The sequence below is a fragment of the Chanodichthys erythropterus genome, chromosome 24 (assembly GCF_024489055.1).
Source record: "Chanodichthys erythropterus isolate Z2021 chromosome 24, ASM2448905v1, whole genome shotgun sequence".
NCBI classification, from domain to species: domain Eukaryota; kingdom Metazoa; phylum Chordata; class Actinopteri; order Cypriniformes; family Xenocyprididae; genus Chanodichthys; species Chanodichthys erythropterus.
This window is the reverse complement of record NC_090244.1, coordinates 11,511,689-11,528,016: the sequence shown is the minus strand read 5'-3', so window position 1 is coordinate 11,528,016 and position 16,328 is coordinate 11,511,689. Positions and strand designations below refer to the sequence as shown.

At 36.0% G+C, this 16,328-nt stretch overlaps 1 protein-coding gene across 1 annotated transcript in view; it reads right to left on the bottom strand.

Moving 5' to 3' along the window:
* Nucleotides 1–16,328, bottom strand: part of shank2b (SH3 and multiple ankyrin repeat domains 2b) — a 123,880-nt gene that overhangs the window by 10,130 nt on the left and 97,422 nt on the right. Inside the window, exons 17-20 of the mRNA XM_067379460.1 lie at nt 2,540–2,675; nt 2,103–2,183; nt 786–794; nt 132–152 (exon numbers count right to left, since the gene is read on the bottom strand). Of these exons, the coding sequence (XP_067235561.1) occupies nt 132–152; nt 786–794; nt 2,103–2,183; nt 2,540–2,675 (247 nt within the window). The remainder of the gene's footprint in view (nt 1–131; nt 153–785; nt 795–2,102; nt 2,184–2,539; nt 2,676–16,328) is intronic.

Genomic DNA, 16,328 nt, shown 5'->3' with positions numbered 1-16,328 from the left:
GTAAATTTTGATTATTGGAGAGAGAATACAAATCATTTGCACATTTCTTTCACTGAATCATATCAAAAATAATTACTACAGTTGCTAAGCTGAGGTGACAAATATTTAAAGAGTGCTTAGGGAAAACTCACCCTTCTTTTTCCTCAAAGTGGCTTTAATATAAAAGAACAATTCAGCTTTATTCAAGTATTAAAATTCAGAGATAATTTCCAGAAAACATGACGCGGAGAACCAACGTTTGGAATACACAGTATTCCTCCACATGGCATTGACCTGTGCATAATGTAATGCCATTTTAGACGGAAAGCAACAACAAATCCATGCAGTTAACTTTTCAACACTACACAAGACAAGTAGATTAGTATCCAATATAACAAAGTGACAAAAAAGACAATTAATTTCCTGATTACACAAAAATAAACAAAAATTTAAGACGCATTTAATACTGCTTACCCTTTGTGCCATTGTTTAATTACTAATAATTAAGACAGCATGACCCTTTAAACCCTAGATTTAGCTGTGGTCACCAGAATAAATCCTTCACAATCCAACAACGATCCACTCAGGTGAAATGCGTCATGCTTTAACAGTGAATGTGAAGGTAATACTTTTGTTTTCTTTAGTAGGGACTACACAAAAACCGAGACACACAATGTCCATATAATCAAAAATCTCTTGTCTCAAAAAAATACATTTAACAAAGTCACATGCATGCCAGGGAAGCACAGCAGTACAATTTGTACATACAATTCATCAAAATAATTTTGTAAATAATCATATCATACCTTTATCCACTTTTAGGTCAGCATGCAGGAAAACAAAACAACATCAAAGTTCATTTCAAAATGAACGGTGGCTGTAGAACAACAAAAAGTGTCACAGGTTAAAAACGCATTCTTAGAGGCCATTCACACAAGACTTTTTTGCGTTTAAAAACAGCTAGATGCAACAGAACAAAATGGAACTGAACCTTTTAACTTAACATGTCGTGAGATACCAAAAACACAATAAAATGCAATGTGACCTGTGTGAATGGTCCCTTATCTTGTTAAAAAATATTAAAGGGATAATTCACCCAAAAATTAAAATTAGCCCATGATTTACTCACCCTCAAGCCATTCTAGGTGTGTTCAGACAAACACAATTGAAGATAAAATTAGAAATATCCTGGCTCTTCCAAGCTTTATAATGGTAGTTACCGTGTTTTGAAGCCCCAAATAAATGCATCTATCCATTATAAATATAATGCATACGACTCCAAGGGGTTAATAAAGGCCTTCTGAAGCGAAGCAATGGGTTTTTGTAAGAAAAATATCCATATTTAAAACTTTATTAACTATAATAACTAGCTTCCTGCAGTCTGCCATAAGCATCGATTTGCGGCGGAAGAGTGACCTCTGACCGGACATATTATGCAATGACGAACGCGCAAGTGCAAAGGATAGAGTAAAACAAAACACCGGTCACGAATCAGAAGTCTAAAACGAGAAATTTTCAAGAGAAATGTCGGAGGATTTCCATATAAGAAAAGAGGAGTTTGAGTTTATTGCACACCCCTAATTGTTTAAATTGCATGAGGCGTCTAAGCTTACGTTACTCCTACATCCTGCGTAATACAATGCGTCAGAGTTACTCTTGTGGCGCAAGTCATCTTGCGCAGTATGTGTACGGTTGTCTGGCAGAAGCTAGTTATTTTAGTTTATTCTAGTATGTAAAGCTGCTTTGAAACAATTACCAATTGTAAAAGCGCTATATAAATAAATTTGACTTGACTTGACTTTATAAAGTTTTAAATAATGATATTTTTCTTACAAAACCCATCACTTTGCTTCAGAAGGCCTTTATTAACCCCCTGGAGCCAAATGGATTATTTTTATGATGGATGTATGCTTTTTGGGGGGCTTCAAAACATGCCCCCCGTTCACTACCTTTATAAAGTTCGAAAAAAAGCCTCAGATTGTGTTCGTCTGAAAGAAGATAGTCAGATACACCTACGATGGCTTGAGGGCGAGTAAATCATGGGATAATTTTTGGGTAAACTATCCCTTTAAGAGACACTAGACATTAAATGAGATGCTTTTGCTTGGCCAGACTGGGCTTACCTAGGTCTTCTAGCTCTGAGGTCATAGATTTTGAACGCATGGACAAGGCTGTGGAGGGAGCCCTCCGTGGTGGTGGTGGTGCTATAGCAACAAAACAAAAAAAAAAAACAAAAAAAAAAATAGAGCAGGTACAGTAGATGCTTAGCCATGGGCTGTAGCATCCCCATGGGGAGGCACTGTATAAAACAACAACTCATGCATTCAAGGTTTGCCCGATTCTCATTTTAAATAATGAATGCAAAAGAACAACTTAAAAACACAAATTAGTAGTGTTAGTAAAATCAGAGATTAGTATAACTAACATTAGCATTATGGAAAAGCAATGGTTAAAATCACATGAAAGGAGTTTTGTCAGCTTAATTTTCATACGCATGACTAAACATGTACCTTTATGGTCCAGTTAGTCGGAAAAACCCTAAACAAATCAAGACGTTTACCTTTCTTTCGAGCTGTGTCATCAGGGTCTAGATTTCGACTGACCGTCACCACTTTGATGATTAAGTGGTTGCCGCCGTGACGAATCATGTTGACCACTTGTTTGTGTCCCACTTTGACAACATTGTCCTGGTTCACCTATAAAAAAGAGAAACAATTAAGCATCAACAGTGTTTTATAAATAAATACCTCTATAATTAAATGCCTTTTAGGCATGTTCAGATGCTCACAAAGGAATAAAAAGTCAAATGCACTGTTGTCACAAAATGGCACTATTGTGCATAATTCATTTCCTGCTTTTTGCTGTTTAAAAACACCATGAAAGGGTTTGATGAATTATTGTGTTGATGTATTTCTTACTGAGCTGGACATAACATTTGTTCTTTTTTAAAGACACACAGCCAAAACATAACTATTTTTAGAATTGGATACTGGCATACAGCTTAGTGCATACATACTTATATAATATATGTAAAGTTTGGGGTCAGTAAGAAACATACACAGACTAAAAGCTCACAAACCTCTAATTTTGATAAGTCACACTTTAGATTAAGGTCCAATTCTCACTATTATTTGACTATTAACTATGACTTTTGGCTCAATAAATTCCTAATTTCTGCTTACTAATAGTTAGTAAGGTATTTGTTATGTTTAGGTATTGGGTATGATTAAGGGACATAAAATAAGGTCATGTAGAATAAGGCATTAATATGTGCTTTATAAGCACTAATAAACAGCCAATATCCTAGTAATATACATACTAATAAGCAACTAGTTAATAGTGAGATTTTCACCCTTCTGATTTCATGGGCTTTAACTTCTGTTTATTACATCATAGTGGAGTAAATTGATCTTGAGCATTCAAGGTTATACAATCTTGCAGGTTTGTAATGGTTCCTGGCAATGACACAGAACAAGCATCAACACCAAATTTACACTAACCCCACTACATTTGTTAAAGCCCAGCTGTCAAAACCTCATTTATCTCCCAAATGCCCTATTTAAACCAGATATACAAACACAAAGCTATTATTTTATCCACAATGTTTTTAAATTACCTTTTGTCTTTATAATTTTTCTTCATATACACTTAAATGGCCACAATTCCAGGGACAGCTGTCATTGGAAAGGCATCAGAAGGTAGTAAATCAAAATGGAGTTTAAATGTTTAAGTGGGACATTCAATCTGCCACTGAGCCGTTACTGGCAAGCTCAATCGCATTTAGCTACAGCAGAAACGATTTGCCAATGGTGATAACCATTGATATATGGGCAACATTTATCACCAGATATTTTTTCATCACCTCTTTTCAACAGAGGTGTAAAGTCAAATGACTCTAACTTATGGAGATAGGATTGTAGCAATATTCCAAATAATAGATTATGATCCACATATAAATGTAAAGATATTCACAAAAAAATAATCATATACACAAATGAATAGAATGAGATACACAAATATTATGTTAGGAGTTTCAAACAAAAAAATTTAATTCACAAATAAATAAAATGAGATTTGCTAATAAAAAACAAATTCAAAAATATGTTTTTATGTCACTAGCACAACTCTGTCTGCATTTGTGAATCACCTCACGCATTTGTGGATTCTGAAACAATTCTAGCGTCAGGATCTCAGACAAATCCACAAATAGGTCGACTCTACCCACCGACTACTCAAGCCAATCAGATAACGGCCATGTGGCGCTAACCAATCGCAGCACACTCTCGCTACAACCAATCACGTTTTGCTTTACAATCAGGGGCGGTCTCGTCCTGCATTGGCTTAGAAAGGAAGTAGAGGGTTCTTAAACAATGGTTTCAAATTTATATTTCATTAGACCATTAGACTGTGTGTCAAGCCAAGCCAAACTATTATATTTTATGCGCCATTTAAAAATGCCAGAGAAACTGCTCTCTGTTATGGGAACAACATATATTGGATACAGATGCGTTATGAAGCATCACGTTATTTAAGATTGAACAGAAAGCCTCAATAATTTATAATAACTTAATTATAATTAATAGTGAATAGCTCTATTAACTTATCTAACTGGATTTAACCTTGTGATAAACATGCGAGTTTGCAAAATAGATTAAACTCTCGTCACATAGCAACATTATTTCAGTTTATCAATCAAACATCGACTATTAAACCAGCTATTAAACATGAACAGGCCCTTAAATAATATTTTAAACATTAATTAAACATTTTAACGTTACCATTGTTTGTAGAGAAGACTTTTTAAATGTGACAGGTTATTGAATGAATGTCCAGCAGTCAAACACTTGATCACCCAAATATTTCAAATGAATCAGACTTAGTTTTTTATTGCAAAAGTTATTTAGCGTACAGCATCCAAAATAAATACATAAAATTTAATTTTCAGCATTGCAACCTTGTTTTATCCAAAACCATAGCTGCAGTGATGCCCATACTGGTACATCACTGATTCATATTTGGTATTATATGATATTGGTACTATAGAACGGGACATCCGTTTACTGCCACTGACTCGTCGTTTCTCACCGTGCCGCTTGTAGACAGTATAGCTGCATTTACATGAACAGTAATAATGTAATGTAATGATTAATGCCTTCTACTGCATCGCGCCGTGCCGTGTCGTTCGCGTCAGGTAGTGGTGATATAGCTGGGGATCTGTGAATGATCATAATTCGTACATACATAGCCTCTATCCCGATTCACTGATCCTGATGGCAATATAATAATCTCCAAAAATCATTCCGTCTGAATGATGGCTGAAACTTTACTGATGAGTTTCATGAAGTTTTATTGTACATTAGCTACCTTGAAATGTCAGTTTTTAACTCCACATAATCACTGTAAGAGATTCAGGGTTGCTTAACAAACTGTTAAACTTTCTATCCGTAAGAAAACTCTGATGAACCGTAATAATATGCACTACACTTGTTCATTACTGTTGTGATCAGTATAGACTTGTGCCGATATTCGGTAATGCGATAAATCGCGGTAATGAATATGCACGGTATTGTAATCGTCGGCACTTCAGAATACCGTAAATAATAATTTATCCGTGGCATTAAATTATTAATTAGTTTCAATTATTAATTTTTTATAAGGCAATTAAGAATACTTTACCCATCAATCGTATAAAATGCACAACACCGCTGTATTCTGCGTCAAAAAGACACGCGCTCAGATGTTAACAATCCCAACGTGCATGAGAAGCACATGGCAGAACCAGTGAAGGAGACGAGCTGAATGAAAGTGCGCGTTCACTCTCTGACAGCAGAGGGCGCTGATGGAACAGCAGCGTGCAGCGGTTACCACGGAAACCATGCAAACAAAGTAACTGTGCTAGTGAAGTTTTTAAAATGCTTCAAACAGCCATTCATTTTTTTGTAATCTCAGTGTTGTTCATCACAGCACCAAATACTGAATACTTAAAAAAGACTTAAAAGGATATTTATTTTCAAACCTAAACATTTTTATATTTTAATCTGGACTACACCATGCCCTAATGATTAGAAATGTTTTGATTATTTGTTATTGTTCAGTAAAACTTTGAAAACATACAGCTTCATTAGTTAACATGTTAATTCATTATCACTAAACTGACAATGAAAATACTTATAAAGTATTAATTATTATTAATTAATGTTAATTTCTTAGTTACTATTTAATAACATTACTAAAATCAAAATAACTTATTTAATGGACCTGATATAAAACTAACAATTATCAGTTGTGTTTCTAAACTAACATTAACAAAAAATAACACTTTCTGTAACAAATGTAGCTATTGCTCAATCTTAGTTAATGCATTAAATAGAGTAAAGTGTTATCTGTTGTTCTTTATAGCATAATTCTTTTGCATTTTAATCTGTTTGAAAATTTCAGTCAGAGTTGTTTTTGTTTTATTACAAAAAGAGTTCTTAAACCTGTTAAACTATGACAAAAATGGTTTTGCAACTTATTTTAATATCGTGATAATACCGTATACCGTGATAAAAGCTTCATCAATTAATCGCAACATGAAAATTTGATACCGTCACATGCCTAGATCAGTAACACTCAGACCATAATACCCGTCAAAATAAGAGCACTCTTTTTGTAAGACGAATAATGCATACCTTATATATATTTACACCCACAAAAATATGTACAAAACAAATTAAAAGATTAATCACAATAAAATCTGTTACATTTTGTAAACGGGGTGTTTTAATCACACAAACAGCACTTCAGCTCAATTTGAACGAAGCGCCCATGGTGGAATAGCATTAGCAAGGAGCTCCTTTCAGAGTCTGTTCCCGCCCCCGATTGTAAAGCAAAAGGTGATTGGTTGTAGCGAGAGTGTGCTGCGATTGGTTAGCGCCACGTGGCCGTTATCTGATTGGCTTGAGTAGTCAGTGGGTGGAGTCGACCTATTTGTGGATTTGTCTGAGATCCTGACGCTAGAATTGTTTCAGAATCCACAAATGCGCGCAGCGATCCACAAATGCACAGAAAGCAATTCACAAATGCACAGGTGGTGATTCACAAATAAATGCAGGCAGAGTTGTGCTTGTGACATAAAAACATATGTGTTTTTTATTAGCAAATCTCATTTTATTTATTTGTGAATTAAATTAATTTTTGTGAAACTCCTAACATAATATTTGTGGGTCTCATTCTATTCATATGTGGATACAATTATTTTTTTTGTGAACATCTTTACATTTATCTGTGGATCATAATCTATTTATATGTGGATACAATTATTTTTTTTGTGAACATCTTTACATTTATTTGTGGATCATAATCTATTTATTTGGAATATTGCTACAATCCTATCTCCATTCTAACTGGACTAGGGCTGTAACTAACAAATATTTTGATGATTGATTAATGTATTGATTATTTTTACAATTGGTCTATAAATCTATCGATTATTTTTATGATTAATCTAATTGTTTTCTGATCAGTAGATTCATCCTTTACTTATCCTACCAATAAATAATAACCATTACCTCTGCCATTAATCTTTCAACGTTTTCTTGTCTGAAACATGAAAAGGAATTAGGGGCGAATGTAAACGATGTGATTTTTCCACTCAAATCAGCGCATTTTCATAATCAACGTAATCGACATGTTCCAGCCCTAAGCTGGACTTAAAAAAAAAATTCAGACAGAAACAATTTGCATTCAACATTTGTTGTATTCGTTCTACATGAAAGTGGAGCACAAACCCCCAAAACTATTTGAAGAGACTCTAAGAAACTATTTTTGACATGATTTACCAAATTTAGACCACAGAATGTTTGGAAATAACAATAGATATTTTCTGAAGAAAATTGAGTAGCACTTTCTTGTGCAAAACTCATGCCAGGATGTTGTGGGGGTGGTTGCTATGGGGCTCAGAAAGGTTGCTAGGGTGTTCTGGGTGGTTGCTAGGTGGTAGCTTACTGACCCGAGTCAAAAGTTCAATATAAAAAAGGCAAGTAGAAATGTAATATTACAACTAACCTCAACATGCCACATGATTTGACAATCACAATTGTCATTCCCTATCAAACCCTAACCTAAAGTATGAGTAATAGCAATAGTGATAAGTTCCCCTTAGCAAGTAGCACTAATGACTACGAAAAGAAGTTGATATGCTTTGATATAAATCGTGCAATAAAAGTCACTGCAGGCAAATTAGAGAGACACCCCTGCTCCTGTGGCATTTCTCTAGCAAAACGAGAAACACCGTGACTACGAAACAGATCAGCAGAGAGAAAATGAGAGAGACAGGTTTGGTAGAGATTTTAGAGTATGCCTTTTACCGAAGAAAAGGTTACGTGAATAAGCTTGGGTAACCTAGGAAACAGCCGAGAGAGCCGAAGTCGTCTTCATGACGAAGAGAGCTGAGCTGCTCCTTTTATTCCATCGTGTGTTTGTGTGATTCATAAATGCTGCAAGCGTAATGGAGAGCAAGGGAGTACGTATGTGAGTATACGAGACAGAGATTGCCATTGTTCCAATTAAATAAAATTAGCTGAACACAAGTTAGAAAGCAAGCCATAATCAATGTGGGATCGGGAGTGAAAGGCCCACATGGAGAGCCAGGTATGTGAAAAAAAAAGTAACAGCCTTTAACGCCAATCACTGTTATCATTTCTACATCCCTCCTTAATGTGGATTTTCATACTGTGCATTCCAGAAGGCACCAGAAGACAAAAAAACTCTGCATTACATCTTAGAGCTTGACCTTATGACAGATGATGTAAATTTAGAGAGACTGAGAAGGAGAGAGAGAAAGCTCTGTGAATCATGAGCTGTAACCGCAACTCACGGTGGTGCAGATTTTAGCAGTGCTCTAGATTTTGGTGAGTGCTGGAGGAGGAGGGTGGGCACAAATTTCCCAGCATTCTCACTGACCTCCAGTCTCTCGGCATGTCACACACTGGTAATGAGATTTGGGCTCATTTAGGAAGTGCTGGGACCAGATGTAGATAAAGCTCACAAAACAGCACAATCTCAGCATGGCCACTTCATCGTGATAATCTCATTATGCTGGAACGGAGCCAAATCCAACCAAGCTGAGCCTGAGCACAGGAACCTGATTTTTGATATAAGGACATGGAATATTTGGTCATTATTCACTCACCCTCATGTCGTTTCAAACATGTATGTTCCATTAAGATACAAAAGAATAATTTTGAAGAAATTTCAGTAACACTTTATTTTAGGGTTCAATTCTCATTTTTAAACTAGTTGCTTGTTAGCTTGCATATTACTAGTATTGTAGTATTGGTTGTTTATTAGCATATATTAATGCCTTATTCTGCATGACCTTATTCTACATCCCTTAATCCTACACAATATCTAAATTTAAACGCAACAACAACTATTAATAAGCAGTAAATAAGGAGTTGAGGCAAAAGTCGTAGTTAACAGTGAATACTTGTTCCCTATCCTGAACTGTTACCGAAACTTTGTTAGTAGTGACCACAGGCTGCAAAACTCTAAAGGCCAAAGTATACTTCAGCTGTCCACATCTGCATGACCTAACTTTTGTCATCAGGAGGATCCGTGGACATCCGCACACCTTGTCCGCACACCCCATTTGTGTGCAGCCCAATGTTTGAGACCACACGGACAATCCACACAAAACAGCAGTCCACTAGATAGTGTGCACGTGCTGAATGCATCTTTCTTCACAGCCAAAGGAGTATACTTTAAAAGGCTTGCATGCTCAAATGTGCGTGAGATGCGCCCGGACACGGAAAATGAAGTAAACCCAGGCCTTAAAAAGGAGCCTATAGCATCATTTGTGATCATATGAACTACTTTACTAGTACTTTTATAGTCTATAAATTATAATTGCAGGTATACAGGTTTGGAACAACATGAAGGAATCATATGAATTTATTTAGCCTGATGTTGAGGTTCAAACCTGTATGACTTTTTTTTTCTGTGGAACAAAAAAGGACACATTTTGAAGATTACTTAACATAAAAAACTGCATAAAGGATAAGAAGGGTCAGCAGTAACCTTTCAGATCCATTTGGTTCAATATCTATTTAGTGTATTAACAACCCAGCTTGAGGTAAAAAAAAAAAGTATGTATATGTATATATATATATATATATATATATATATATATATATATATATAAACTGGACAATTAATAAATATCAGATGGATAGATACTTTCCAGAAATTTCCAAATTACTGAAACTACTACTTGCCACAAATAATTTGCCATAATATTGTCATAGTTATATGGATAAATGCATATAGATTTATTTTCTATATAATGGATATGCATCATGAGCGTGAGTAAATAATGATATAATATTCATTTTCTGCTGATCTATTCCTTTAAGAGTTAAACATGCTGATCCGAGTCTCTGTGTTTCACGAAACTGAAATCAGGTTAAAGACAGCTTAGGATGCAAAACTGGATTTTGGGAGGTGCTCTTTTTCTATATACACATTTAAACACACAAAATGCCAATTTGCAATTCTAAAATTATCATTGATTACAACAGTTTGCGATTTCACGGTGTAATAACAGACATAAAAACACAACACGCATACACAGATCTTGACTGATGGATGTGTGTGACATGTGGTGAGCATCCCACACTTGATTAAAATCTGATGAAATTAGCAGGCGGTTATCCTCTGCACAGAGTCAGCACACAGGAAATAAACCATAAAACGATAAGCCTTCCATTTGGCTAATCATATCAGTTCTGCTCAGGGTCGTTCTGGTCACAGTCTCAATACACACGTTTAAAAAAAAAAAAAAAAAAAAAAAAAAAAAAAAAAAAGAACTCATAAACCAAATGAATTTCATTGCTTCTCTGCAGTCCCCAGATGCACCACACAATTTATGCTTGCTGTTCTATTCAAGGACCTTAGAGATTCTGTGTGTGTGTGTTCACGTGCTGTTCATCCAACTTGAGAGTGTGTGTCTGTGACAGAGAATCTACAGGGACCTCCATATTTCATAAGGGATGATTTTGTGTCACATCTGGTCACTTCCAGAAGAATAAAGATGTGTACTGCACTCACACACACACTCTTTTTACACATGCACTTACTGACACAAACAAGACGTGCATGCACACACACATACACACACACACACACTTATATATATACTTGCTCACTAAGCCATTATGTAACAGTCTATCCATGTTCACCCTTGTGGTTATATAATGCCACTCCATGAACTAGGAGACCCCCTCCAGGTATCTCCACATAGACTGAAGACACTAACTAGTAGTAACAGAACAGTGAGGATGCATGGACAAGGGAAGGCTCTTACTATTTTATTTAGTCCATAAAAACAGGAACCACTCGTCTAGAGACCAGCAAAAAAAAAAACAAAAAAAACATGTGAACCACAAGAAGACTGGAAAACATTATTTATAAGGGTTTTTGAAGCAAGTTTTGAAAAGGATGCAATTTGGAGGTGTTGGCCCACAGGAACCTGGGTTTAAGTCTGGCATGTGTCATGTCCCAATTCAATACTTTCTATCTTACCCGGACTTTCCTGTCTGCTGCATTAAAAGCCCAAAAATAATAATAATAAAAAAGGAAAAGAAACTGGTGCCAAATATCTAATATCAAACCTTAATCATGTGGAAACATCAGCAAATTTGAGACAGCTTGTGTATTGTTTATTACAAATGAAAAATTAAATTTACATTTTAAACTAAAGCATGCACCCATATTTATAATATATGATATATGTAATAAATATTTAAAAAAATATCAGATCCAATATATTTAATACAGAAACATCTTTAAATTTAAAAAAAAGTTTGCTTATATTATGACTAGAAAATTTTATTTTATTTTAAGCATGCATTGATATTTAAAATATGTAATAAATATTTTAAAAATAAAATAAGATCAGATATTTAACATATTTTATGTTATTTTAATGCCTTTAATGTACAGTATTACAATATAAATTATAAAAAAAATAACCATTCAATACTTTTGTAAGCTGGCATAAACATAAAATAAATAAATAAATAATAATAATAAAAAAAAGCCCTACTGTTCGGATTGGAAAAAATAAGCCCTGACATTGCGTGTTCCCAGAATCGGCCTAACCAGGGCGACGCTGATAATTAAAAAAAAATAAAAAAATAAAATAAAACACACAACCTTAATAAAACATCACACAACTCGACAAATCCACATGGCTCCCATCTCTTAATCCCTAAGTCAAATCCACTATCATTACTAAACATGACCCAGCACCAACATCACACTCTCTAATACGAACTAGAGAGCTTGCAATCACTGCACCTCTGGCCTGATTTAGAGATTTACAGAAAGTTGTCAGAGGGCAATCATCCAGCCCAGATAAAACTCCATCCGGTCAAATGAAATCTCCCTCTTCTTGATACTTTCCGGAAAGGAGGGCGCTCTTTTGTCTTGAGTGGGGATAATTACAAAGAGTACAGGGGATCTGTACTCTTCACTCTCTCTCTCTCTCTCTCTCAGACACACATACACACTTAAGCCTCATCCATTTTCCTGTCTGCACTGCTCTACGATAGCAGCACAGCTATCGGCTTGGCCTGGCCTGTACTTAAAGAAAGGTTACATGATAAGACCTCTGCGGTCAAGCCCTCTATAGAGGAGATTAAACACAAGATAGTGTGAAAGACTCACTGAAAGTTTATAGAAGATAAAGAGGCTGCCTAAACAGCACTCTGACTATTTAAAAATAATTAAAAATGCTGTAACGTTGCCAGCTATGTCCTGAAACAAATAAAGAGGGTTATATGGAACTTGTATTATCTTGCATTGCAATTGTATTACCGTGTCATTTTTGAATGCAAGTTTGTCAAATATTTTTTAGGGCTAGAAATTATTTGTTCTGACAATGATTGAAAATTTGATTTTCTTATTGCTATGACTACAATTATTATTTTTTTTTAAATCCTTGTCCACTTGTCCACACAGGAAGTAGATGGATGCCTGATACAGTTACGCATTATACATAATGCCGGTTTTTCCATACAAATACCATATTTTGGACACCATCATAATGTTAATGCCACAGTGTCTTACATCAAATAGTACTTGCGTGGATCCATTAACTTTTTTAAAAATTAATATTTAGATTTAGAATGTATAAATATTCCACATAATATATCAATTAATATGTGATTATAACAGCTGCATTCATAATAATTACACCAGAGTCAGCAATATGTTGTTTAAAATGGTTTAGGATGAATCATAACACACTGCAAGACATGCCAACTTCCTAAAAGTAGTCATCTACTTACATCTACTACCGTTTAAAGGTTTGTTGTTACGATTTTTTTAATGATTTTGAAAAAAAGTTTGTTTGATCAAAAATAAAGTAAGGGGCCGTTCACACAAAATGCATTTTTCTATTCCAATGCGCTACTTCTCCATTGTTTTTCTATGTAAAAACACTAGATGGACGTGTGTATGACTGTTAAGCTTGCATCTTTTGCAGCGCCTCGCACATGAGCACAGTGTTTTTAAGACGCAGTGTCAAGTTAAAAGATTTTTTACACTTTTACACGCAGCGCCGCTCATCAAAGTCAGTTCCAAAACAGTGGACCAATCAGAAGAACCCGGAGGTGGGGCAAGCGTTGCGAGCTTCTGTTTACAGTTTTCAAGTTGGCATGGCAAATGTAGAGTACTTGCGATGTATGTTCGGAGACCAGCTATATTAATTTCTCATCCATTTTTTCCTGTTCTCTGCTTATTGATGGCATTGTACAGCAAGAATGTTGTGACAGTTGGTCGGTGTTGTATTTGTCCCGCCCCTCCACCACTCTGATTGGACGGCTGACTATAAAGTGACAGTGATGAGGGCAGCGTTTTACTCAAAGTTGAACATTCTTCAACTTGAGGCGATCGGTAAAAAACGCTGAGGAAAAGACGCTCGGTGCCTCGTTACGCTCTTGGTGTTTAAAAAACGTGGCGCTCCCATTGAACACAATTGGAAAAGTACGCTAGCCGCCGCTTTGGTGGACACGTGGCCTAAGCGCTGCGTCTCGTGTTTTTAATCGCAAAAAAGACGTGTGTGAACGAGCCCTAAAAATGTGAAATATTATTACAATTTAAAATTAATTAAAATTAATTTAATTTGAATTTAATTTAAAAAATGCAATTTATTCCTGTGATGGAAGAGCTGAATTTTAAGCATCATTACTCCAGGCTTCAGTGTCACATGATCCTTCAGAAATTATTCTAATAGGCTGATTTGCTGCTCAAGAAACATGTCTTTTATTATCAATGTTGAAAACAGTTCTGTCATGACAACTCTTGGTATGGTAATGGATATGACAATGTAGATATGTTTGGTCTTGGCGGAATAGATCTGCTACGTTGCTGCTGCTTAATTGCTGCTGCTGCTGTTGATTATTGCTGCTGCTGCTGCAGAGCAAGTACGGGACTTGCTACTGCCAATACATACACAATCCGCTGCTGTGAGCAAGTAAGACATGCTGCTGCTGTACAATATAGCGTACATGAATAACCGTAGCAGATCTATACAGGTGGAGCTGGGGAAGGTGGAGGGTTTCTGAAGCATGCTGCGCTACTAAGCAATGCTAACTCATGTATTTAAAGATTAAGCACGCAGCTCATTGCTACTAATACAGCAGGAACCAATCATCTGTGACCTATAGATAATGATGTGATAATTAGCAGGTGTGTTAAAGGACCTATCAGTCTGCGCCATCTAGAGTTTCATGCCAGAACTTTGTATATATGCTGCTTAATATATTTGTGGAAATTGCAATACATTTTTTTCAGTATTTTTTTGATGAGTAGAAAGAACAAAGTATCATGATATTACTATCCCATGCCATAATTGAAACTGCCCCATTGTTTTGTTTAAGGGACGACTTCATTGTCTTCAAAAATCAGTCTTTTGAGCATCAACATGTCAAAAGATCATCTCACAGCTCAGAAATCCCTAAAACAGGCTTGAGGAGACGAAATGAAGAAAGCCAGCCTCTCAGGAGGAAACCGTCATATAGCATATTGCAGCTGCATGCCTAAATAACCATGAGAGCTAATGTCTAGCAAGTAATAGAGTCATTCGCCCCTGAAATCCAAGCACTCAGGTATTGAAATCCATCATGGAGGTGTATTTTTGTATCAATACAAACAGGAAAAGAAATGTTTACATGCGGCCCAGTGCTGCACTCCAACGAAGAAAGAAAAAAAACCTCAAACCTCGCTTTCATCACTGTGCTCAGACACAATGCTGGTGCGGTTGCTAGGCGACCGTTGCTCTGTGTTACAACATGAGACCTGGACCATCACATACACGCATGAGGAAGGTCAGTAACATCACTGGATGCCGTTATTTTCGGAAATATTAAAAATAGGAAGATCTATTCTGTGATGTAAAACATAAAATGGAAATCGCATAATGTTCCAGCTCATTTAGTGTCACAGAGCAAACACTACTGCGCTATACTTGGTTCGCAGTGCGTGAGGAGCAGGTTTTGGTGACAGGTTGTACGGTTATCAGGCCATGAGGACGCTCGCAGGCATCTCCTACAGTCCACAGACTTCCTCCCTGCTGGTTCTCTCTGTGCACACAGAACATTCTGGAGAGAGCATTACGGCCGAGGAGAGATGTCCAACACATCAACCGGCCATCACATTCAACGTTAGCAATTTTTTGAGCTACATAACCACAATTACATATTCGTTCGAGACATTTTTTTTTTTTTTTACCCCGTCAGCATGACAGTGCGAAATATTCACAAGGACCAAAAATACTTCAGTGCTGCTGCTTGTTTAAACCACTAAAATAGTTTTAAAGCAGGAGATGCATTTTGTGTCAGATTAGGCATTATGTAAATGCAATGCATGTGCAAATCGTATAAATAAACATCATAAATCCATGAAATAGCCTGTTTGAGCTGATATAATTATTAAAAACATTCACTCAAACATGCCATTACACGCCACATTCATATTTTCCAGCAGCTTGCACTCCTTTTTTTTATAGAAGTTGGTGAGCCCTGCAAAAATGCATTATGGGTCAGTAAACATTGATTATTTTATGGAATTGATAACTCATGCCATGGGATACACTATAAGATCTTATATACAGAAAGAGGTAAGATGCACAAATGCGATCAGATGAGAGTAAAGAGAGAGAGATACTCATGCCCACACACCAAGGGCAAGTGGGTGTAGATGTATTTTCAGTAAATCCATCATTCTATTTTGTAGCTTCCTGGTTGATCACTAGCACTCTTCATAAGCTACACAGTTTCTTATAGAGTTTCTTTTAGGCAATGAGA